Source organism: Eucalyptus grandis, chromosome 10, assembly GCF_016545825.1.
Source record: "Eucalyptus grandis isolate ANBG69807.140 chromosome 10, ASM1654582v1, whole genome shotgun sequence".
NCBI classification, from domain to species: Eukaryota; Viridiplantae; Streptophyta; class Magnoliopsida; order Myrtales; family Myrtaceae; genus Eucalyptus; species Eucalyptus grandis.
Genome location: NC_052621.1, coordinates 10,117,968 through 10,143,926, shown reverse-complemented (window position 1 = coordinate 10,143,926; position 25,959 = coordinate 10,117,968). Strand labels below are relative to the sequence as shown.

General features: G+C 36.8%; 2 protein-coding genes and 1 long non-coding RNA gene across 5 annotated transcripts; 2 read left to right on the top strand and 1 right to left on the bottom strand.

Annotated features, from left to right (window-relative positions):
- Nucleotides 1–921: 921 nt before the first annotated feature.
- On the top strand, nt 922–1,663 carry LOC104421641. Its single transcript, XR_721053.2, has 2 exons — nt 922–1,057; nt 1,179–1,663. It is a non-coding gene; the product is annotated as an uncharacterized LOC104421641 (long non-coding RNA).
- Nucleotides 1,664–8,840: 7,177 nt separating this feature from the next.
- Nucleotides 8,841–16,269, bottom strand: LOC104421640 (hypothetical protein). 3 transcript variants are annotated; one of them, XM_010033662.2, is made up of 9 exons: nt 15,909–16,269; nt 14,810–14,918; nt 12,915–13,110; nt 12,277–12,317; nt 11,565–11,652; nt 10,672–11,486; nt 9,642–9,821; nt 9,311–9,367; nt 8,841–9,213 (listed from the first exon to the last, which is right to left on the bottom strand). In XM_010033662.2, the coding sequence occupies exons 2-9, from the start codon at nt 14,885–14,887 to the stop codon at nt 9,127–9,129; spliced, it is 1,542 nt and encodes a 513-aa protein (XP_010031964.1). In that variant the 5' UTR covers nt 14,888–14,918; nt 15,909–16,269; the 3' UTR covers nt 8,841–9,126. The 3 variants fall into 3 exon arrangements, with proteins under 3 accessions (XP_010031964.1, XP_039159252.1, XP_010031962.1); XM_039303318.1 differs by having other exon boundaries at nt 9,534–9,815; XM_010033660.2 differs by having other exon boundaries at nt 9,534–9,821; nt 15,909–16,266.
- A 5,230-nt stretch (nt 16,270–21,499) lies between these two features.
- Nucleotides 21,500–25,922, top strand: LOC104421638 (ATPase GET3B). The gene is made up of 11 exons (XM_010033659.3): nt 21,500–21,737; nt 22,150–22,361; nt 22,498–22,560; nt 22,669–22,779; nt 22,961–23,035; nt 23,124–23,192; nt 23,296–23,361; nt 23,712–23,786; nt 23,870–23,968; nt 24,878–25,012; nt 25,198–25,922. The coding sequence occupies exons 1-11, from the start codon at nt 21,611–21,613 to the stop codon at nt 25,333–25,335; spliced, it is 1,170 nt and encodes a 389-aa protein (XP_010031961.1). The 5' UTR covers nt 21,500–21,610; the 3' UTR covers nt 25,336–25,922.
- Nucleotides 25,923–25,959: the final 37 nt, after the last annotated feature.

Genomic DNA, 25,959 nt, shown 5'->3' with positions numbered 1-25,959 from the left:
TATGTTCCCTAAACGAGTTTTTGAGCATCTAAAGACATTTGATAACTATTCAAAATTTTCATTCTTGCATTTTAGTATGGCCATCAAATTCTTTTGTAACTTAGAATTTATTTTTATTTTTTAATAATTGTATTACATTTTTCTTCTTCTTTTTTTGTTATTTTTTCTACTTCTTTCTTTAGCTGGTCATCGGCCAAATGAGAGCCAATGACATCACCAAAGCATCACCAACCCTCGGCGAGGCCAAGCCTTTCCAAATCAGGCTAGGTCGAGCTCGCCCAGCCATCAACAAGACTCAACCTCGTCGGGCCATCGCAAGGTCGACCTCACCATGGCAAGACAACGTCAACATTGCAGCGAGGTTGAGCTCACCTAGCCACTAGCGAGGCTATCAGCCATCGCCAAGGCCAGTGACCAGAAAAAAAAAAAAAAAAAGAAAACAAGAAAGTGGTCTTGATTCTAAAGTTGTTATTGGAAATAAAGAAGTAATTTTTTTTTTTTTAACTACTTGTTTCTATTCTAAATTTGTTTCCAAAAACAAAAAAGTTACCATTTCTGTTTTTTTTTTTTTTTTTGTTCCAAAACAAAATAATAAAATTAGATACTATTTGACCAGTTCCAAATAGGGCCTAAATGGATTAGCCTGAAGCCAAAATGCACAAAGATGCTTGATTCCATTCTCAGAGACAACTTTGGTGCTTTGACATCATTTGGCAACGAAATAGGCACCTCCAATACGCGCAACTTACCCCGACCCCTGCTTGGTTTTGGAAAATCCACTGCCAAAAGTGGAGTTTCCCTATTTGTAGTGCAAGGGAGGCCAAAAAAAATTCTCTAGTCCCATCATTTTACCCACTCCAATAATTATTCAAGCACATAATGAGGCCATCCACTCGATCTTTGCCTCATTTGGTGGATTGCCCATCATGGAAAAAGAACAGCAAATAAATTACTGTATCATTAACATAAAAGGCCAAACAATTCTTCCTCTATAAATTACTTAACCAAACTTCTCACTTCACTCCATCAAGTCAAGCTCTTCAGTTCTTGTGTTCTGGTAAGTAATGCATTCCCTTTCAAGAAAAATTCGCCGTAAAGTACAGAACCTGTTCTTTTTCTGGGTCATCGATACTTTTTCTCAGCTGGCACGTGTTTTTGATTTGTCTCTTTATGTCCAGTGAAAAAAGGCTTGAAGAATGAGGGCAGTGATGCTTGTGTTGGTCCTGTCCATGATGCTGAGCACTGGCTTGGCCATGAACAAAAGGGCTCAGTTCGTGGTTACCAACCACGAGGTGCGGAGACAGTATCTGGAAAAGAACGATGACCAGTTCAAGGATCTTCCGGTCCCAGAAGGCACAACCACAGATGGCCACCATTACATTCCTAGAGATAAGTTCACCCCTTCCACGGGCACCTCCGATGGTTCAGGAACTGCTGGTGGAGACTAAAATCTACCCTAAGTTCTGGTTTAAGGCACCAGTGGTATGATGAAGCTGTGGTACTGGTAGTGTGTGTGCATTGTATGAGCTATGTCAGCTTTTGCAAGTTATGTGAAATAGAAGAGAGTTTGCTGTTATTGAAGTCCTGGTGCAGTTGTAAGCATTCCTGGTTTTATGCATGAAATAAGAGCAACAGTGACTTTGTAGTGTGCAACTTTAAGCTACACATTGAGCAACCCTGTCTTTTATTTAGACTGATAAGCTTTCCATGCAGTATCATGTAATATACCTATACATACACAAGGTGATTACTAATGATATTTGCCGCGGTTAATATTTATTTTCCCTTCACAACCTTGACTACATTATACTAAATGTTGGTCACTATGTAAATTCGCAAGAGAAATATAATTATATGCGAAAAATTATGGCAAACTAGATATTCACATGCCCTCTCTCACAACTTTCCTTCATTTCGTTGAAATTTTCACCTTTGATACAACAATCTATTAGATTGTATCCTTAGGCATCGCTATGCAAACATTTATGCCATCAAAGTGTAGAAGAAAAGGCGAGCAAGTTGTTTGTTTAAATTTTTTTTTAGAGTAAAATAGTTTCTTTTATTTTCTCCATTTGCTCCTCCCTCTTTGTTGATAGTTAAGGGTGATTTCTTCAATATCATCTTCCAATTTCATATATTGCAATTTCCATCTTACGGAGTTCTCCTTTTCGTGACCATTTAATATTTATCTTTTATTTTGGCAAGAGTTAATCGCGTGTCATCCATGATGGTGAATCACAAAAGGAACTATTAGATATCTTATGAAAATACGCATATTCAATTTGTATTTCCATGTAACATTTTTCCCCAAGAATGCATATCGAGCATTCCCATGATTTAATGTCAGAAAAAGAAGATTCATAGATTACTCCATTTTCTTCTGAAACTTTCATTGCCGACTGTTGTTTATTAATATAATTTGCATTTATTTTCATGTTAATTATTCCAACTTTGTTAATTTTAATTTGGTTATATCATGAATATTGATTAATTTTGTTTCTTATTTTACTATATTTAATATGTTATATAGACATTCATGTCACAATAGTGAAATATCAACGGCCCCCAATGTTAATGTCTCTATGAGAATTAAGTTGATATTAGATTAAAAGTAGCATTGAGATATATTGTTTAGAAATTAGAATAGAACTTCTATAAGATATGTCGTAAAGCTTGACGCAAATTATACTCTGAACTTGAAGCTTCTATAGTTGAACAAAAAAAATTAAAAATATAAACAAAATCACCAGAACGCCAATAAATGTTTGAAAGATATTATAGTGTGTCAATGAACTTTGTTGGATACACTTCATTGAAATTGCCTTACTATTCTTTCAAAGAGTCCGAACATGTAACCATTTAATGTCATTTATTCGTCAATCGGTACGAAAAATTGAGATGTTATTTTTTGTCTTGATCACCATATATGCTAAATTGGCATATAGTTTTTCATAACCATATGATATCATTTATTCATCAAATATGTTCTGTCACGTAAGTTAGAGTTTTTTAATGATCGTCTACCACTGTTCATTTGTAAAAGAAAAAAAAATTGTTATATCGTTTATCTTCCTATTATTCAACTCTTTCACAATAAGAAGACATCATATAATTTTTTTAATTTTCCTTTACGATCATACTATTACCAAATATCTACTATTATGTTATAGAGCCAATTTCAATTTCAATTAACTTAATTCTTCAATAAATTGTTTGCATTAATGGCGATCTAGTATTACTTTGCTAATTTTCATTTGTAAGTAAAGCATATGTTATTATCTCATCTAAATCGTCTTAAATAATTTGTTAGTGAAATATGGGATATCATTTCATACACTATATTGTTGGTGTTTTAATATCATTTATTTTTTAAATAGAGCAAAATGTTTTGTCAAATGGGTATCCATGAGTATTCAACTTTCTTGGTTATTAGCCAATGCAAAGTGTTAGAAATGAGAACAAATATAAGACTTTATTTTTACCAGATGTAAGCTTTTCATTTATAAGAGTCATTATATGCACAAACGAGGAATACGATCCTCTATGGTTGTAATCAAGGAGATAGGATCTCCACCATTAAATTAATGAGAGATCCATGATATAAAATCTACAGTGTTAAATTGAGAAGAGATTTATGATTGTAATTTGAGGGGTTTATGTATGTATAAGTTTTGCTCTCCCCCATTTGTAACAACGCATGCCCAACTTAATAAGAAAAGCAATAAAGCATTCCCAAAAGAAAAAAAAAAACTTATTTCTCTCAAGCTTTCCATTTACAACCCATGTTGTGTTGAGTGAGCGACTAAACAACTGACAAGAGAAAAGTTGAGCTTAAGAGACTCTAGTAAGATAAAATTGTCCAAAAAATCTTAAACCCATTACATTTTGGTCAATTCAACAATTAATCTTTCGATTTTTCCAATCGACTCTTAAAAATTTTCACATTTTATTAATTAAGTCAATCCAGCTAGGCCAATTTTATTCAAAAATTACTAATGTATATACCAGTAGTGCCACGTTGAATAACTAACACTAGCATTGACAAGTCCGACAACCCTCGTAGGCCAATTAGCGAGGGCTAAGACCTTCACTTGTGGCCAACGAGGGTTGGCTATCCCTCACCTCTAATCAGAAAGGGTTGGTAGCAACCTCGCCAAACTTGGAAGAAAAATATAAAAAAAATTATAAAAGTTTAAACAAAATTACAAAAAAAATTATAAAAATTATCTACATCAGCATCGGCTATGTCATGTAAAATGGCAAGCGTCCATGTCAGTAATTTTCTGCTAGAATTGGCTAGATAAACTCAATTGGCAAAATATTAAAAGACTTAGAATTTAATTAGTAAAATTGAAAAGTTCATAACTCAATTGGCTAAGTACAATAGGTTTAGGATTATTTTTTTTCCTCTTTAGTAAGGGTGAACGAGTCAAGTTTACATGTCAACTGGTTGCGATATCAAGTGTCCTAAGGCTAAATTCACACGAGCTTTACCTACCTTAATATATTGATTTGTTTTGGAGAAGTAGACAGAAGGAAGAAAGCAAAAACGAAAAGAAAATTTTGGTCAAACATTTATAATTCATTGTTTATCTGTCAAGCAAAGTTACTAAAATGAAACCCTCGTTGTCACTATTTTTTTTTTGTAAGAGTCACCAAAAATCCCAAATTTTGCTAACCATGACACATTTACATCAAACAATTTTGTGATATCAAAAACCCTAAATATTTTAGGTAAATGTATCACATAGATACAAATTTAGAGTTTTTTGTGTCACAAAAAAAGTTTGAGGTAAATATGTCACACTATACAAGTTTGAGATAAATGTATCCTATGAGTACAAGTTTGGGATTTTTGGTATGATGAAAAAAAGTTTTGGGATAACCATTCGCAAAGTTTGAGGTTTTTTGTGACTTTTACACTTAATTTAAAAAAAAAAAATGGGCCAAAAAAGAGGAATAGCAATATTAATGGAAACTTGGGACATAAATTATAACTATTCTATTACAGAAATCAATTTTTGTTCTAAAATAAATTTTATATTTTTGTTTCCTAAATGAGTTTCTAAACAAAAAAATATGCATTTGATAACAACACAAATCCCTCCCTCTTAAGTGGCAATGGTAGACAATGACTGGCAAACGGCAATCGATAGATGGCAACCTGCGGCAAGTGGGTGGTTGACTAATAGTGAAGGTGAGCCATAAGAAGAGTTTTTATGTTTCATTTATATTCCAAAGATAGAGAAGTAGAAATTTTTACTTCTCATTTCTATTTCTAACCTATTTCTAAATTAAAAATTTGTTCCATAAATAAATAAATAAAAATGAAATTACGTTATCAAATAGATTTCTGTTCATTCGTGGGAAAAAAATAATTTTGACCAGAAATAGAATACAAGGAAATCCAACAGATCCTTTGTGAGACAAATCACATTACTCCTAAAGGAGTTTGGCCAAATGATAATATCGATGTACCTTGAGATTATTTAAGGGATTATCTTAAGATTGAACCTCTGGTTAACGTTGCTCTAGCAGAATTCAAAAAGAATAATCTAGACTAACCGTCAACATCACAAGACCCATGGGGTGCCCCTTTCTCAAGATCCTTCTAATTTTGGATTGTCATCAAATCTAGAGAGTCCCTCATCATTGATGAATGTGGATAACTGGCCCCAACTAGTAATGCTTGAAATGCATATTTCTCTCGGTGGGCAAGACTTTACAATGAACTTAGACCCAACAAATATTCCATCATAATCAAGAGATGTCCCACCAAATTCTTATCAGTCTCCTCCTAAAAAACCACTACTTGAGATCCTCCTGTCAGGATTTTTGCGAACTACTACTGAAAGTATAAAGGAAATATAGAAAAGACAGATATGGGGAGTCACCATGCGCCATTCAAAAAAGGCAATGGAAACAGGATGCTCATCTCCTTCATTATCAGACAATGATTAATGGTGTTTGGATTAGTCACGTTGATGACTCATGTAGTAATAAATGTCATGTGATGACGTACGCATAATTTATATTACAAGATGAGTCATGGTGATGAATCGTGAGTAGTTAATGCTTTAAGGTGAGTCATGGTGACGAATCATAATTTAGGATGTGTCACGGTCCTAGGCATCTAAATATGTTTTATGAGGCATTAATATGCCAGTGTCATTGAAGATGTAATCTTGCTTGTCTTTTCTTTCCCTTATGCCTATAAAAGGCATGGTTGGTAATATGTTGAGGCAAGACTAGCCTTCATCAATAAAATCGTGTGTCAAAGCTAATTCTTCCTCTTCCTCTTCAAATTTCTATCATGTATCAGATATCTTAAAATGGTAAGATAACACTTTATCACACGGATCTTGTGCATCAAAACTCAAGACCAGAAAACCTTATATTTGGAATAAGAGCTTAGATGGATACTAAGGCTGCGCATGATAAAATTTATATTTCTTGATTTCTCTATTTCTCTATTCTCCGGAATAGGTTTGGAACAGAAATCCGTTTGGTAACGCAATTTAATTTCTCTATTTCTGAAATAGATTTTTATTCCAAAAATTGATTTGGAGGAAAAATCAGAAGTTAGAAATTGTAGCTTCTCTGTTTCTGAAATAGAAACATAAATTATTTCATTTTCTCCATCATAAATAGAATTTTTGTTCTCAAATTGGCAAAAGAGGTTATCATACCATCTTTCTTTGATGTTGTCCCACAATAGATTCTTATGGATCCTGAGCATAAACGTTACTTCAAGGTAGAATTTTCATATATTCCTTTACACCATCAATTTTATTTTGTTGACAATCTTGTATAATACTAGTCTTTGATAAAATGATAGGGTTGTATCGGCGCTATTGATGGCACCCACATTCATGCTTTTATACCTATGTCGAAGCAAATCCCATTTAGAGGTAGGAAATGCACCACCACTTGGAATGTGATGTGTGTTTATTCATTTGATATGAAATTTACTTTTATATATGCTGGTTGGGAAGGTTCTGCCAACGATTGTCGAATGCTTGCAGCAAAGATTGGAGACTCCTCACTTGGAATTTCCTTGGCCGCCCCACTAGGTATTTGTTTGTCCTTTAAGAAGTAATTTTCTTTATGATCATATTTATAGTTACAAATTATAACCAATGTATGGATATACATTGTCGTAGGCAAATACTATGTCATGGATTCTGGTTATGAAGAAACTTCAGGATTTTTAACTTATTTTAGTGGTGACCGATATCATTTAAATAAGTATAAGGGTAAAGCAAGACGGCTAACAACTGCAAGAGAGTTGTTCAACTATAGGCATTCTTTTTTAAGGAATGTCATTGAAAAATCATTTGGGGCATTGAAGAATTGAATTTTCATTTTGAGACACATGACCTCATTTGCAATTCGAAAGCAAGCACATATCGTAATTGCATGTTGTGCCATCCATAATTACATGCATGATCAAGATAAGATGGATAAGAACTTTTCCCTATATAGAGATCCGATGTACTTGGCTGAACCTACGCAGAATGAGCTTACAAACGTTCAGTTGACCGAAGAGGGGAAGAGGGAAACCAAATAAATACGTTTAGGAAAACCATTGCCAATAAAATGACAAAAGATAATAATATGTCGAAAATTCCATGAAATTGTATTTTCAACTTTTGTAATATATTAGTATTATTTCGACTATTATTTTGTATTTAAGGATTTCTTATGTTGTTATTTATCCAATTTTTATTTCTAGAAATAAAAATTTTATTCTATTATCAAACGGATTTTTGTTTTATAAATAGAAATTTTGAGTTGTTATCAAACGGGTTTCTTTGCTTAGAAACTTGTCTGGGGAATAAAATTGAGACCAGAAATCAATTTCTATTTCAAAATTTTATCATGCGCAACCTAAAAGTTAGTCATGACATGATAAGGCCTAAAAGAAGCATCGCAAGGGGATCAAAAACCGCTAATGCTCTTGTTTTGAACATAGCCTCTTTCACCCTTAGTGCTCAAGTCTCCTTTCTTCACTTCAATGAAGATATCGTCAACGATTTTCCCACATACCTATTAACCCTATCTAATAAAGAAAATTTCACATTTGTAATCATTGATGTTACATAACACGCACGAACAGTTGATTTTTTTTTATTTTGATATTTAACGAGTATTCTAAAACACTCGATTAAAAAAATCCTTTCATGACATTACTTTTTATTTTGAATTTAGGAAATATTCCAACTAAATTGAGTATTTTACTTAGAAACACTTTGAAATATTGTATTCTCTTGTATTCGTAAAGCAATCTAACCCTCATTTTTTGTAATTAGGCCAATGAAATACTCAACGAATCCCATGAATTGATTGAATACAAAACTTGAGCCTCTAGAAATGACCCTTGCCTGAACAGTTTACACACCGTTGTTTAGATTTAAGCAAGTGATCTTTAATTCCTAAACTAAAAATCCCCGCCCGACCCACTGCTCCTATCCCAACAGATCAATATACTCCTAGTTAGTACATCTATTATGGTAGAGAAATAAAATGCTTCGCGCTTCGCTGAGTTCTTCCCCCTCCATTTCTTCAACCTAGTTAGCTGAATACACTTTCAACCTGCAATCTTGCAAATAAGCATTTGCAGGTGGTTCCAATCAGAGTGTGAGATTGTTAGGCGTGATATTCTTCTGTCAGTCATAATCAGTAGCTGACGAGGTTCGACCGGTTCGGTGAAGCACTCGTGTCTCGCCCACATGTGAGGGCACTCTATCACGCAGCACTGAGAGCAACACCGTCATTTTCCCGTAATGTTTTCCCAACGCATACCATAAAATGAAACTAGAAACTTAGAAGCACAAGGATGATCATGCCAGTGGAGACCCATCTCTAACAATATCATTCTCAATGATAATCAGTATAATATGCAGCTTGACGACTCAGTACCAGAGCGGGAGTGTTAAATACATTGTACAAGAGCATAGACACGACAGTCCTGTTCCTAGATTCTCACCCATGATCAAACCTCGCATACGGATTGCATTTTTACTGATGTTACTGCTTACTACCCTCCAAGACCGTAAGGGTAGAGCTTTCTGTGAGTTTAATGGAAAAGGAAGTTCTTGGGACCCTGGACATGTGTTCTCATGGTCATGCGCAGGAGCTGGCCAGTTCTTTAACACGGCATAAAACAGATTCTGGTGCTTGATGCGACAGTTGCTTTCTTACTTGCAAGCCCTGCACCAAATAAAGCTTGGTAAGTACATGCTACTAATCCCAGCAAGAGCGGGTGAAATTTGGTTCACAAAAACTAAACAAGACGTCATGTCCAGACCTTCCTCTTTTTACGCAACTGAGTGCAGCTAGCCTTCACCAGATTTCGCCATTTATCCTGAAAGCCCATACCCACTCTCAATCTTAGCATCGGATGTAAATTACAAAAACCAACAGTCTACCCCAAGAAAATTCCGTGAATCATATCTAATTTCTAATGAGTTTCATTCTGCTCAATATAAGGGTAGACGTGCTTAAGTTATGACCATAACAGTAACATGCACCTTTAGGTCTACCGATGTGCGATGCTTAGATGATGAGAATAGCAGCCGCTTTATTTTAGACCACCTTCCAACTCCCAAATGAGAAACTCCCTCTATCAATTTCATCACCTCAGTAAGAGTCCATGGCATATGATGCTTTCTCCGTCTCCTACCCTTTTGCATATTGCTCCTAATGACACGTTCGTCTTTCACAATAGTTTGCGACTTAGCTGATGGACACGGCAGATCAGATATCTCACTTGGAATGGCAGCATGTTCAGTTTTTGGGCATATGTCAGAGTCCTGGCGCTAAAAGAAACAGGGGAGTTATTTCTCTTCAGAACACAATAAGGATACAAAACTAATCCATAAGCCAAAACAAATCAAAGCGAGTCAAAAACTGCCGAAAGCCTGTAATTCACAGAAACCAGAAATCAGCATCATACCTAATATCATACTGCAGTATGAAAAGACAAGTTCATTAATCAACTATAACAAGAAAAATAATTAAGGTAATCTCATATTTTAAAATCATCAGAAACATACTGAAACCATCAGCTTTTTGCAAGATGAAATGGGTAGCTGAGGAATATTGGGGGAGTTCATGGGAAAGGGCAGCAAACTAGCTGCTATTACCTAATAGTAAAAGGAAAGCACTACAATTGTGCAGGAAAACATGACAACACAAGTGACCTTTCATTTGCTCACAACGAGAAGCAGAAATACAACTAAGACAGATATAACGTTTGGCAAAAGTATGAATGCAAAAACGTATTATGATACATTTTAACTCTATTTGCCATTGGTTGATGTCTTTATTGTATGATACAATCATGTTGTCACCTTTCACAGTTTGGCCATAATAATGGAGAGCAGTTTCCTTGAAATTACTGGTATTAAAAAACAAAGAATACCAAGATTTTGAATGAAACAAACTTCCTTCAATAAAGACTCAATCGACTGTTTGGCTCTTTCTTGCTAATTGTGAACACCAACTTACATCCAAATATGGTTTTGAGCAATGCTTAATCCAACAATCAATACCAACTTAAAGGCAACAAACAGCCAACAGACACCAGAAAAGAGAAGGCTGGTTGTCCCAAGCTCGTGAAAACATCGTTTGAGTATGACATGCGAGAGAAAATAAACTGTTTCTTACCAAACACAATGTATTTCCCTTTGCTTGCTCTTCTTCAACTGGAAGGCCAAACGGAACCTGGATACAGGCTCCATCAAAGGATCCTATCTGATTACCAGATCCGGCTGTTTCATTCACCTCCTCCTCACATTGTTTGTGAATTTTAGCATCCACAACCTTATTCTTTGGACTTTTAACAGATACACTGGACCTTCTAGGGTGACTCCTAGACTTGAACTCTGAAGATTCTTCAATATACCTTCGCGGTGGCTTGTGGACTCTCTTTCCCGTTACAAGTCCACCCACTTCATTTTCATCTTTACCATGAAAAGAAACGTCAGATTCGCTAGCCCCAGAAGAGTAATTTGTTTGAGAATCAGAACTACTCCCTTTCATTTTCTCGTCCATCTTAAAACCACCATCCAGCATCCATTTAGGAGAATTAAAAGCATTTTCAGAGGACTCAGTACCAGAAGCAACTGTGCTTTTGTCTTCCTTTTCTTGAGAAATGCTACCACAACATGTCAAATTCAAAGGTCTATCCAACTCATTGTTGTTGTGTAAACCAAATAAGATACGACGCTTCAGCCACTGTTTGTCAATGACTGCAGTTTCTCGTCCAAACATACTGTGGAAGGCATCCTGTAGCTCTCGAACAGTCATATGGTCTAATGACACAGAGTTCTGACATGATGTGGACTCAGTTGCTGCAGCGGTAGAACAGGCTCTTCCATCAAGAAGCATCAGCTCACTTTGTAAAGCCAGAGTTCCTTGCAGATGAGAGTCTTCGGACGGAAAACAAATGATGTTTGACGCATCATCCATGTATTCAGAATCTAAGGAAAAAGTAGTTAAGTAGTAGTTTCCATCCATATATACCTAGAAATGAGTGAAAGGACCCACAATATATTTACCCATAAAATGCTGTCCGGCAGCAGGTTGGCAACATTTGTCCTCATGGAGTATCTTCTCACCTTTGGGTTCAAGCGCTTCACCAAAAAGCTAACATATATAATCATGTCAGAAAACAGAAGATTAGGGTAGTTCGACACGAAAGGAATTTCCCTTTCAGCAACAAAAAAACAACAAAAGCTTCTTGCGTAGGTTCCTGACAGAAATCCACTTTACAAAGCACTAAGTACAAAAAGTTTTAAAAGATATCCAATATAAACTGCTTCCCAGACAAAATTTAACAGGTGTGGAATTAATCAAAATAGGAGCCCAAGTTAGCTAGTAATATACTTAAGACAATTCCAATCATCAGAATGAGAGGGAAAAATAGAAAGGAGCATAATAGAATTTTTCAGAAAGTCTAACACAAAAGACAAAGCTACTAGATAGAGGGAGGCTGCATCTATACATGGCCCAAACAAACCCTGTAGACAAATAATGTGGAAAACTGTCAAGAAGATGAACATGAGTGGAGGTGACGCCTCCAAAGGCACTAAAAGTAAGAGAATACAAAAAGAAGAATTAACAAAGAATCTAGCAATTTTAGCAACAAAAAGACAGCACAGAAAATCACACTTTCTTAAGAAATTGTCAAGTCAAAAAGAAAACATTGAGACCTATTAATTTTAATTGCCATTCTGCTAAACCTATTATATAGTTCACAAGAGGACGTACTTCGGTCTTTGTCTGCTCTCCAGCAACAACTGTAGCAGCCACTGCAGGTGAAAATGAAATCTTCTGAGCATGTGTTCGTAGATGATGTTTTGCATTTTACATGTTAAAGCAAGCAAAGATCATCAATCTTTTATGAAAATCAACTAATAGGCAGCAAATTCCAACTGCAGCAATGAGGTCAATCCAATGAACAAATTGTTGTTACATAGTAAGGTAATTCAGCTTCAGCTTATGTACCTACCAATACAAAGAACGACATGAGAGCATCAAGTCCTTATGCACTTACATTCATTCATTGATGACAGAGAAGAAGAAGAAGAAGATCAATGCCCATTATGCTGACTAAGTTAGCTACAAGCAGGTAGGAGCAATTAAAGAGAGGACTTGTTTCCACTAGGAGTGAAGATTTTTATCATTCCTTTATAACCAAAATCCACTATAAGAACAACATTCAGCTCTTCAATTCTGTCATCTTAAAGTCAAATGCTAGGCAATGGCCAAAAGTGGAAAACAAAAACCTTGACTTGACATATTGTTCACAGCCTCTGCCAAGATTATTCACCTGCTAAAGAAACTAAAGACACTAAATTCATACTTGCAATTTTTTTAGAAGAAAAAATAGCCTGTAACATCCATACCATTGTCGACTGTCATCTCATCATCATCAAAAGCACAGGATATATTATCAATACTGAAGCACTTTGGCAAGTCAAATGTGCCCAAACCAAGATGGGTGCTGGCTATGTCCCTGCTACATTCGGGCCCCAAAAAGGAATGCTCTGCTCCCATATCTTCATCTTCAAAGGCAGTGAGGAAGGATACATGCTTATCAACCTTCAGGCAAACAAGAGGAACAGTCATCAAAATATTAAGTCAGCTAAAATTGTCCAAACACTGAATTGAACTAGAGATGCAATAATATAATTCATTGCTGTGTAATGAACACTTATTTTTTCAGGCGAATCAGTATAGCAGCAAAACATAATGAGCTCCTTGAAAGTTGAAACAGCTATATTGGAGCAAGCCCGGCAGTAGATTCTTTTTCCTCTCATTTGCTTCACTTCTGGTTCAGTATTATGTAAATCAGAAATGAAGCTGGAAGCAACCATTACCAACAAATCTCAGATTTAACCCATAAAATATTCAAACTGTCTCCTCTTTCAATCACATTGAGTCATTACTTCTTCTATACCTAAGAGACACCAATAAGTACGAAATCTCCAATGAAAAACATCTGCACTTTGTCATATTTATTCAGCTTTAGCTTAATTATTACAACCAAAATGAGTGCTTCATGCACAATCAGGAAGAACTTTCTACCTTACTAAGTTATGGTTACTAGAAAACAAATGTCACTAACGCTCTGCATTTTGGTACGCACTTTCAATTTCTGACACAGTAGCATTTGGACAACTCAAATAAACATCCCCAATGTGGTGATACAAATGGTGACATAAATTTCAATTTATCTTGTGCTAATATTTAGAAACATATTTAAACATAAGAGTTTTTTGTTTAACATGAAAATTTAGCGTCTTAGATACATTTTATGCATGTTATATATCTATAGATCTTTCTTAAACAATCATGTCTAATTAAATACATGACCAAAAGAAGCCTACACCTATAGCATCACATCTTTTACAAGGCATGCCCCGGATTCCAAATAATGTCCTAAGTGCCAGAGCAATCAACGCTCCAAGTAATCTAAGATTTGGAGAGATAGAACTCAGAAACTTTGGGATTCAAGTGAGTATGGCAGTACAGTCAGACTCAGCTGTTATTAATTATTGTAGTAACATGTGATTGTCTTAGGTGAAACTTTTTGATGTGCTAAAATCAATAAAGCACAAGTTCCAACAAGACAGAATTCAGTTACACCAGAAAAAAGTCTTGACTTCTCTAAAAAAAGCTAAAAAATGAAATTGACTGCTTCCTTTTCTTAAGGAACAGGGCTTTGCCCTAATTTATTAACAAAAAAAGCTAATAAATAGCAGGAAACCCATGCCTTTTATAGGCAGAGAGACAGATTTTGTAGATCCAAACTTCTTCGGATAATAAAAAATGTATCAACTCCAATACTTCTCCCAAGTACAAAAAAACTCAACGCATGCGCAAAATCCAGATGATAAATGAATACTGTGAGAGAGAGAGAGAGAGAGAGAGATGGAGAATGGCAAAATGTGCTTCCCAGTCTCCATGGTTTAACAGACTTTTCTACAGTAACATTAACAAATCTATCGTCAATAATCCTGACTAAAAGTGTTGTAAACCAACTAAATCATACATCGGTGCTGCAAGTTTAGATAAACAGCAATGTCACTGTACATCAAAGAAACACGCCCCCTCACAAGTTGTAGTAAAGGAATAGAACCTCTTCCATTGTGTATTACATACAGAATAAAATAAATAAATACAGTAATCGAAGCTGACCAGTGGCGTGGATGTCACAGAATTCATTATTCAGGTATTAAGGTCCACAAAGGAAAACAGAACAGAAAATCTTTGACTTAATGAACTGGAAATTATTTACCTCAGCAAAGCCAGAAGCGAAAATGTTCTCATGCTCGTCCATAGCAAAGGAGGTTTGCTTTGCTGCTGCATGCAACATGATCCTGATCTTACAATGTCCAGCGTGTCATCTGCCATCAAAGAAAATTCAGCATCCGATGAAAATCTCAGAATGTTCAGACTTGCAAAACAAATTAAAGAAGTTGTAAAGTCATCCCTTTCAAGAACTTCCTGTGTTAAGGGAAATGTACATACAGACGACGCACAGAGACAACTCCACTTGGACTATGCAGTCAATGGACAAAATCACAAAGACCCATTTTTCCATTGCCAATCTATAACAGATTATGCTCTTGGACTACGCAATCAACAGACAAAATCACAGAGACCCAATTGTCCATTGCCAATCTATAACAGATTATGCACTTGGACTATGCACTCAACAGGCAAAATCAAAGAGACCCAATTTTCCATTGCCAATCTATAACAGATTATGCACTTGGACTATGCACTCAACAGGCAAAATCAAAGAGACCCAATTTTCCATTGCCAATCTATAACAGATTATGCACTTGGACTATGCACTCGACAGACAAAATCACAACCCCACTTGGACTCTGCACTTACCAGCTATTTCTGCATAAAAACACTAAATATAAGCAAGAAATTCGCACCACCGCCCGACTAATGTTGGTATAAATATTTGCAATCGCTAGCCACCGACTCAGGCATACTATTTTCGAGCTATTCCATTGATTCACTAAAGATATATCACCAGGCCGTTTAGCTTCCTTTCCTCGTAGTCGGCTAAGTACCATCAAACACCGAAAAACTCCCTACAAGAAACCCCCTCGAAGAAGCAAGAAAAAAGACATGCAATTTCGCACGCCCCGCGGCGCCAGCAACTAAACCCGCGAGCGCCATTGCATGCGTCCCCGCGACACCCCCAAAAAAATCAGCACGAGCTGAATCTCCCCACGCGCGAAGAAATACAAGCAAGCGGAAGCACGACGCGACTCCTCACGAATCGATCGAGCCCGAAACCGCGAGGCGCGCGAATCGCTCCGAGCACGCCACGGCGACGGCGACCGGCGACCGCGAGAGGGATTGAAGAGACTGACCTGGCCGGGACGCGCGAAAAGGGGGGAGGAGAGGCTTCCCGCAATGATGGAGGTGGGGGAAGGGGCGCGGGGCGCGAGAGGGACAGCGGAAAGCGCTCCGACCGCGGGGGTGGGTGGGGGCCCTACCAACCGCTCCCGAAACAATCACACCTCGCGAAGGAAGGAAAGCGACGCCCGAATCGCCGCCGCGGGGGAGGCGGGAGCTCGCCCTAGTGCGCTCCGATCGACGGCGGCGGAGGCGAGGGACCGAGTCACCGAGCCGAGCGACCGAGTGAGCGAGTGGCCGAGTGGGGGAGGGGGAGTGAAGTAAAAAGAGAGGGAAAGCGGATGGGCGAAAGCGACGGACGCGAAGGTTGGGAATTGGGGGAGAAGAAGGGAAGGGGGAAGGGAAGGGAAGGGACGCTGAGGGGACGCGACATATAGTGGCGCGTGGGGTCCGGCGCGTGGGGGTTGCGCGGGGTGGGGGGGGGAAGAGGTTCTGACCGGACTCTGACCGAACCCAAACCAACCGGCTCTCCCCTCTGGCCTGGCTGGCAGGAGGGCAGGGTCAAATTGGGTAGGAATGCCTTTTGACGGCGTTTGAGGAGTCACGTGAAGCGGTCCAGCAGTCCGGCAGCTGCCGCTTCGGTTCCGCGCGCGGTCCGAACGGCGCCGTACGGGGACGTCGCGTGACTCGAAGTAATTACTACCTTTTTCTTCTGTCCACGGGTCGGTAGGGAAAGAAAAATATATAATCGTTCGACGCTCCGTTTGCTTGGAAAAAATAAAAATTTTATGGCGAAGTTTGATAATATCTCTATTTCTCGATTTTTCTATCATTTTGTTTCCATCATATAAAAATAGAAATCCATTTAATAATGTTAGCTAATTTTTAATTCTCGAAACATATTAATGGCCAATAATTAGATTTAAAACAGAATCAATAAATTGAAAAAATTTACTTTTTGTTTCCGAAAACAATTTATAAAACATGTCATTTTTTTTCCTTTCTTTTTTCTTTTTCTTTTCTTGTTCTTCCTTCTTTAGCCGATCGCTAGTTCGAGCTCACTTAGCCACCATGAGGTTGACTTCACCAGGCCATGGTGAGGTCAAACTAAGCTACCTCAAGACTAGTGGTCAACTCTCATCTCTAGCTAGTCATTGGCACCAACAAGAGAAGGAAGAAGAAGGGAGGAAATAAAATTTAAAAAAAAAAAAATATCTAGTAAAATTATTAAAAAATAAAAGAAACTTTATGTCACAAAAAAAAAAAAATTAAAAATCGTACCAAACAAATCCCTATTCTTTTTCTATTATAGAAATATAAATTTTGTATAATTACTAGACAAGTTCAAATATTCGGAAACTTCCATGGGAAATAATAATAGAAAAACTATTTCTAAATCAAAATTATTCCCAATGACTTAAATATTACCAAATGCACCCTTAGGTCCATAGTAAATCCACAATTAGATAGGAGATCATGCTTGACGTTTAAAAATAGTCTGGTTTCACTTATCGATTTTGGGCACGTGGCCCAATGGCAAGGTAATTTGGTGAAGTGGGAACATTTAGGCCTTAGTGACTAGCTAAACAGTGTATGATTTTATTCTTTTATTTTCCAAAATAAAAAAAAAAGGAATAGAAATCCGTTTAGTAACTTTTTTGTTCCCAAAAATATATTTGAAACAAAATCAAGAAATAATAAAAAAATTACTTCTTTATCCCCGAAACAATTTCAAAATCAAGTCTATTTTCATTTTTTCCTCTTTTCTCTTTTTTTTTTCTTCTTCTCCTTCTTCCTTTGACGGACCATCATCGACCCTCGAGGCAATGCCAAGCCTCACCCAACCACAGGGGGGCTTGACCTTGTCAAGAGTTGGCAACGCTTCAACGAGGTCGTTGGTCAAAGGAAAAATGAGAAGAAGAAAGTGAAAAATAAAAATAAAAATATATTTATTTTAAAATTAAAAATAATTTATAAATCATAAAAAAAAAAAAAATTGAGGTCTTACCAAACGCATTTCTATCATAAGAATAAAAATGTTGGATAGTTACCAAAAGTCTTTAAATATTTAAAAACTTGTATAGATAACAGAATAAAAGAAATCATTTATGAGTAAAATTATTGTAGGAAATATAATGGTTATCAAACCAGCTCTTAATATCAAATATGGGATTCAACTCCCATACTCTACAAAAATATAGAGTAAAAGTCAAAAAACCTTTTTCAACTGATCGATTTCAAGATTCAAGAAAGTTACTAAAGTACGTTTGTAAAGTTTACAATTAATTAAGAAAAATCATGGCAGCCAAGGAGTATAATTTATGCATAGGCTCTATTGGATTACAGACTTGAAATGAATGTAGCGATCATTTTCGGAAATTTAATAAGAATGCGAGAAAATAAAATTGTAGTGAATTTAGGCCGTTGTTCTATTTCTCAAGAGCAATTAATAATAATCGTGGCTTTCGAGTTTACAAGATTTAGAGATAATTTACAATCTCTAGAGGTAAATTATTTAACCATAATTTAGATGGACTCATAGATAATTAGTAATTATCGAGACTAATTAGAAGGTCCGTCTCCTACTACAATTCAGGGTACCTTGCTTCACTAATCCTTAAAATACTGACTGATAACAATCTAGTGACAACACAAAAACAAAAAGTACTAACTATAAATGCGATCGAGATTGCGACCGAAATTATGACTAGTCGAACCCACTGTAATTGTTGGAGGTAAAACTGCTGAGAACACAAACTATAGGTTACGATCTGTAGATGAAAATTACAGTATGCTAGGGTAATTATTTGAGTGATGCCATCGACAAGGTGCAATATACAAAAGGGAGTTGCGAGTAATGATGAATAATTATTAACTATGATGAATCACCCTGGTCACGACCATTTGAGAGAAATTACAACATCACTTGGGAATTATGAATGAATCCTCAAGTTTTGAAGTATAGAGAAATGTTACTATTCTTGGTATAATGATATAACATTAAGATTTATTTGTATCGAGGAAAATGCATCATGATTTAGAAAATATTATTTAAAAAATGATTGTTTACATCTCTTAAAATGTTTAGTCGATAGAAAATATCATTTCTATTAACAACGATTTATGTTTAAATATTTTTATAAATGATGAAAATATTTTTCGTTTATTCATTTTTTGTAAGTGAAGCAAGTAATTGCTTTTAGGAAAATGTTTTCCAAATTATTCATTTTTTCGTGGAGCCTAAATGCAATTAGATTACCACAAGTTTAGCCTATTTGTCATAACTTTAAGTAAAGCTACCGATTATAGTTTGAGTTAATTTAATATTCTATTAGAAAAAGAAAAAAAATTAAATGTGATCATTCTTGCGTTATGAACTTTATAGCTAAATTCTCATCGGAAAAAGAAAAGTGCAAACTATAGGTATAATCAAGATTACAATGACTTGTATGGCCATTCCTTGAATTATATTTTTTTTTTCTAGGGTGAATATTTCCTCGCGGTGTAGTAATTTAGTTCTTGCAATTATTCCACGGCAATTTACTCATGACCTTAGTCCTCACCTCATACGAGGGTGGTAAATTACTTCTATCATTAATGAAAATTTGATATTTACCTTCAAAGTCTTAAAAATTACAGGGAGTATTTTGCCTTTAAAGCAGTAAAATCCCTTCTCATTCGTAATCCTCGAAAGGGGGGATTTACTTTCAAAATAATATCTTATAAGAGAAGGTAAATTATCTAATAGGTTGCAATTCAAGGTAGTAAATTACCTTTGTAAATAGTGCATTCAGCGAAACAACCCAATGGTAGTAATTATATTTATTCTCCGTAAATTGTTAACAAAATCTAATTGTAGCAATGGACCTCACCATACCATCGATGTAAAATGATGTTTGTAAATTATATGTCATATTCATAAAATAAGTTTTCATGTCATAATTTACCTTTGGATTTGTAAATAGACATGTTGTAAATTATGAAATGAAAAGCGAACCTAGACGACTAACACAAGACGCAAGGATTTAACCACTAAATTTAGAAAATGATCATCTGAATTTAAAAAAATAAAAAATAATAATGTATAGGGTTGCGTTTGTTTTTTTCCTCTTTATTTTTTGTAGGTGTTTTTTTGTGATATTTTTTTTTTGTCGGTTATATTCATCTCTACTTTACGCTTTCTTACACTCACTCGCACTTGTCTTGTCTTTGCAGAGCGTGGGAGTCGAAACCCACTCTTGAAACTTACGCATCCCTATCCCATCTCCTCCTGAGAATGTGGGGGGTGGGGATTTGAACTCCTCACCTCTCCTTTCCATGTTGGAAGGGTGATTGGAGCGACTCTGGTGATTTTTTTTTTTTTTTTTGGTGATACCTTGAAGATGCGGTTTTTATGTAGGTGGGAAAAAATGATTCTGATTAAAGTTGGCATTGGGTCTTGAGACTTGAGATATTAATTGCATTTACGATTGCATTAAAGAGGGGCAATTGGAAGTTGTTCTTAGCACCTCATTAATTGAACCGCGTGATCACCTTCTTTACAGTTAATATCACCTCTTTTACATTCATAAGTGTTAATATCCTTAAAAGTTGACAAACCGAAACTAACTTCGACAATATTCAAGTTGGTATCCCCATAACCCATTTACCGCTAATCAATATCCTTCACAAAAAAACAAATCCCAAACTTGATTTGAGTTAAAAGATATCGGTTTGAGACTTTTTTTTATAGAAGAAATTGAAGAGCGAAAATGAGACAAAAATATATCATCATCCAAATCTGAAAAAAAAAAAATACTAGTCTTATTCAACTTACATTTTTTCGTGAGTCACTGGATGTATATATCTTGATATCCAACATTTTCAGATTATTTACTTTTAGGATGCAAATAATGAAAATTCTACTTTTGTTCTAGAATTATTTTTTCATTCTAAATTTGTTTTTGGAATAGAATTTTGTTTGGTAAAACTATTTCATTTTCTAATTTCCATAATAGATTTTTACTCCAAAAATAAGTTTAGAACATCAATTAGAAGTTTTTATTTCTTTATTTATAGAATAGAATTTTTTTCTCATTGTACATCCTCAGTACTAGCTGGCTGCCCATTTGTTGTCCTCGACTATTGGTTGCCCATTTATTGTCATTGGCTGCCGTATATCATCCATTGTCCACAGCCGCTCCTAATTGTCGGTCGTCGACTGCCATTTATTACTGCTTGAGAATAAATTTTTTTATATTGTTATCAAATGAATTTTATTTTGGAAATAAAATTTTTATATCGAATGTATATTTTTCTTAGAAATTCATATAATAATAGATATAGAAAAAATCTATTTCTTTTCAATAAATCAATTTATAGTCAAAATAGTTGTCATTCGTGCCATAATGCAAATTACTTAATTATAAGACAACTACATTAGGTTTCACCTATAAGTTTAGGGATAACAACATAAATAGTGATCAAATTCTGCTTAATATTTAATCCGTTCAATATCGTTGTTGAATTTTATCTCAATATTTTAAATTTATCTGATCAACACTTTCTACTTTGCAGAAATATTTTAATCTAAGTCCCCACACGTGTAATCTGCCAAGCTCCGCCGCAGCAGGGTGCTACTCAATGCCCTCTTTCCCTCCATTTCGGTCCCCCCTTTCGCGCGCCGCTGCTCATCGAACCTCTCCGCAACTCCGACGGCCCGAGAGCTCCGGCGGCCATGGCGGCTTTCCTCCGTCACGCTTCCAAGTCGCCGCAGAGCCGCGCCTCCCTCGTCGCGCTCCGACGAAGCTTTGCGACCGGCTCGTCTCCCCACATCGCAAAGCCCCGCCTAAATCCCGTTCAAGGTACCTTCGCGAGTCCGCTCGCGCCGACGCTCGGAAACGTCGCGCATTCCTCGTTCGCAATCGGATTCCGCTCGCTTATGATTGCCGCGCGGCAATGACGGATCCGTCGTGCCGAATCGTGCTCGCATTTGATTGAGTCGCTTTGGATTGAAATCGTGTCGCGTTTTGCAAGTTCTGCGTTTCGGCGTGCGGGAAGTTCTGTAGTTTCGATCGATCGATTGAGCGGTGGGAGAACGAAATCATCAATGGCGTCGACACGGAAATTGGGCTTTTCTTGAATAAGCTGATCGCCGCATTTGATTTACATGATATAATGTTGGAGCATCCTAGCTACTGATGTGCTCGGATGTGTTCTTCTTTGTCTCGCGTGCATTTTCGCTTACTCGTATGTTCTAATGAAAGGGTTTTGCAGCAAGATCATTGGTCAGTTCCTCTGGAGCAATCGGTGGGTTCGATGAGATGGTGGCGGCGAATAGTCGGAAGTATTACATGATAGGTGGGAAGGGAGGTGTTGGGAAAACAAGTTGCGCCGCTTCCCTCGCCGTGAAGTTCGCTAACCATGGCCACCCTACCATAGTGGTCTCGACTGACCCTGCTCATTCGTTAAGCGATTCGTTTGCGCAGGTACTGGATATTGCTGGCAAATTTTAAAATGTGGATCAAACTGCTTTTGCATTTGTACTTCAAGATTTCGCCCTGTTAGTTTGTAGCACTTTCATGATCAGTCTCTAACTTGCTTCCTGGCGGACAATCAATTTAGGATTTGACTGGAGGGGTGCCTATTCCTGTCGAAGGTGTCGATGCTCCATTATATGCTTTAGAGGTCTCTGGTTAGCTTGAGGACTGATAGTTCGAGAAGTTGCTCACGATGAATTTTTTCGCTTCACTTGCCCATCATTGATACGCATCATCAGTTGTCATGTCATTGCAGGTAAATCCTGAGAAGTCCAGGGAAGAGTTCCGCACGGCAAGTCAAAAAAATAATGGCGGTGGCATCAAAGATCTAATGGATAGCATGGGTCTGGGTGCAATGGTTGACCAGGTTAGACTTCAGCAACTTCGATTTGATGATCCAAAGAAAATACATCGCTTGAGATCACAATATACAACATAATATGATCATCCCTTTGAATCTTTTTCTGTTCCACTTTGTTTTTTTCGTTTCATTTTACCTATTTCTGGTTTTGGTGTTGCTGCTTATCTTGTTACACTTAATGCTTCAGTTAGGAGACCTAAAATTAGACGAGTTGTTGGACACTCCTCCACCTGGGTTGGACGAAGCTATCTCAATCTCTAAGGCACGTCCCATCTCCTGTAGCTTAGAATACACATTGGAGAATCCCATCCTTGTTCTAATCTTCCTCCTGACTTTCTTGTTGTAATCAGGTTATGCAGTTTGTTGAATCCCCAGAGTACAGTAATTTCACCCGTGTTGTCTTCGACACAGCGCCCACAGTGAGTGAAAGTTCATGCTGTAGAAACTTCTTTTTCTGATATTCTGCCATCAGCTTAAGTTTTGTGTTATTCTTGTCTTATTACTACATAAATTTGTTGCTAGGGCCATACTCTTCGTCTGCTGTCCCTGCCTGATTTCCTGGATGCATCCCTTGGCAAAATGATGAAGGTATGGATCTTCTGGTTTGTAACTGTCCTAAAATTATGCATGTGGTGCAACTGCATTACTAGAAGCATGTTTCATTTGCCTTATATGTACCCTTCACAGCATAAATTTAGGTGGTGTCTCATATCAAGTTATGCTTATATATTTCATTCTAGTTGTCCTCATGTTTGCCGGAATATTAACAATTGATACTAAAAGGAAAATGACAAATGCTTTTGTCAATGGTTGACGCTTCAGTGCAAATGTTTATGGTGGTGAATAGAATTAATTGTCCAGGTTTTAAATTTCAATCTTAATGTCTGATGTTGTATTTTTGTAACCATTTATGCTTTGAATAAATATACCCATATCAGCTGAAGGAGAAGTTAGCTTCTGCAACTGCAGCCATCAAATCTGTTTTTGGGAAACAAGAAGAGCAGAAGGATGTTGTAAGTAAAGCATTGTGAAATGGTATCTTTGATTTATATCTATTGCATTGAAAGTTCTCATTATTATATGATATCAAATGTAGTCTGACAAACTTGACCAACTGAGGGAGAGGATGAGAAAAGTTCGAGACCTTTTTCATGACCCAGACATGATGGAGTTCATCATAGTGACAATTCCTGCGGTAATCCTTTTTATTATGTTGTTTATCACAGCCTTTGATGTGTGGAAAGATGAGGAGAAGTTTTTCAAATTTGAACTACGATGTGTTTTTAGTTCCAATATTTTCTCATGTCAATCCGAATGTTTGCTTTTCTCCTGAATAATCAAAACAGAGCACAGCAAGACTACAGTTTTCCATGTCTATAATATAGCCCTTTTAAAAGCAAGACAAAGAACCATGTAAGAGCTATTCCTCTTTGCATGAATAAATAAGGTCGGGATAGGTGATGTTTTGGTTTTTAGAAAATTAGAGAATATCCATGTGATGTTACCACAATTGATTGATGGTGAAATCTCCATAATTTTCCTTATTCTCTGAAGATGCTATCTTGTTAACAAACTATTCCACAATTCAAGCAAACTGTTCTTTACTCCATCTTTAAAGTTAAAGCACACAACCTTATGCATATGATTCTGCACGGGGAACAGTGCATGTCATTTTGTATTCTTTTAGCTTGTTTGCTGACTCCATATTCTTTTTTTGACCTGAAACATGTGCTTCCTCAGCATGTTTTTGAGTATAAACTTTTAATAATACACATAAGGTGTGAATTAGAATGATGGCATCTACCACTTTTTGGCAATGGGTGGGCCATTTAACATGCATAAGACACTAATTATTTTTGTTTCAGGTCATTTTCAACATCAATTCATTTCATGTTATATCCATAGTGTGGATTCATGTGTATGTGTACTATGTACTGAAATTGCAAAGGAAACACTGTTTTTGTTGAAGCCTTGGATTTTAAAGGAAAATAGACTTGGCCACTTGACCTTTTGCGCTTGTTTGCTCTCTGCATTTCTCTCATAACAGCTGTGTGTATGTTGACTTTTTTGGGGTGCCCTTGTCAATTTTTGAATACCTTTCTAGGTTATGGCGATAAGTGAATCATCGAGATTGTGTGCATCCCTGAGGAAGGAAAGTGTTCCTGTCCAGAGGCTCATTGTTAATCAGGTCCTTCCTCAGACGGTAGAAGAGTGCAAGTTTTGCTCTGTGAGGAGGAAGGTACAATTCAAACTTATACAAGACCATGATTCTTTTGGGAGTGGACATGGATAATTTTCTTATCCAGACTAGAATAACGGACTTGAACTTGTGGAATGTCCTCGGACTTTTACTTAGATAAACATGTGCTCGCTAGTTTCTCCATAATCTTTGCTGCTAAAGCGGCATCCCGAATTTTTTTGCAGGATCAGTTGCATGCCCTTGATATGATCAAAACAGATCCCGAGCTTGCCCGATTAAGTGTGGTGGAGGCACCCTTATTTGATGCTGAGATAAGGGGCGTTCCAGCTCTTAAATTCATGGGGAATATGATTTGGAAATGAAACTCCGATCCCTGCACATATCTTGATTTTGTCACCACGGGCGACCGCATTTGGGAGCACAACTTCTTGTTTCAGAAGAAGGCAAAGTTTTCTCCGCTTCCCAAACAACTTGCAGTTGCATCTTGAGCCACATAACTTGTTGAATCTCTTTTTCACACGACTTCTAGTTTTTGATTATCAGGACCACGACCAACCTAAAGATACATGATGCTTGTTGGCACAAATCCAGCTGATGTTGGTCGGGAGGCTCAAGGCACGGATTAACTCCGTGCTTAAAGTTAGTTGGAGGGCCTTCTTTTCTCTATGCGGAACCAACTCTATGAAGGAGAACCTGGAGCGATTAAAACAATACAGCGGCTTATCAATTTCTTCCTACTTCGGTCTCAAGCAACCATACCCCATTTTATCTACTAGAATCAGACTTTCTGTATCGAATGCGTTTGTCTTTGGAATTGACTTATTATGTCAATTTTGTTTCGGAATGGAAGTGGTGGGACTTGTAACGTAGAAATGCAGAATGTCGAACAATTTCGACCTTCTTGAGGTGTCGATGTTTTGGAGTCTTCTGAAACGGCTGAGTTCACTGATCTTCCATTGCTCCCGATTCAATTCATGTGGAAAGTC

What these genes read in the sequence shown, in the direction of transcription:
- LOC104421638 (XM_010033659.3), top strand. Translation starts at nt 21,611, where the DNA reads ATGGCGGCTTTCCTCCGTCACGCTTCCAAGTCGCCGCAGAGCCGCGCC. An exon ending in CTCCATTATATGCTTTAGAG is followed by an intron (nt 22,561 to 22,668) that starts GTCTCTGGTTAG and finishes ATGTCATTGCAG; the next exon opens with GTAAATCCTGAGAAGTCCAG. An exon ending in AAGCTATCTCAATCTCTAAG is followed by an intron (nt 23,036 to 23,123) that starts GCACGTCCCATC and finishes TGTTGTAATCAG; the next exon opens with GTTATGCAGTTTGTTGAATC.
- LOC104421640 (XM_010033660.2), bottom strand. Translation starts at nt 14,887, where the DNA reads ATGTTGCATGCAGCAGCAAAGCAAACCTCCTTTGCTATGGACGAGCAT. An exon ending in TGAGATGACAGTCGACAATG is followed by an intron (nt 12,318 to 12,914) that starts GTATGGATGTTA and finishes TTTCACCTGCAG; the next exon opens with TGGCTGCTACAGTTGTTGCT. An exon ending in AGTTGCGTAAAAAGAGGAAG is followed by an intron (nt 9,214 to 9,310) that starts GTCTGGACATGA and finishes TATTTGGTGCAG; the next exon opens with GGCTTGCAAGTAAGAAAGCA.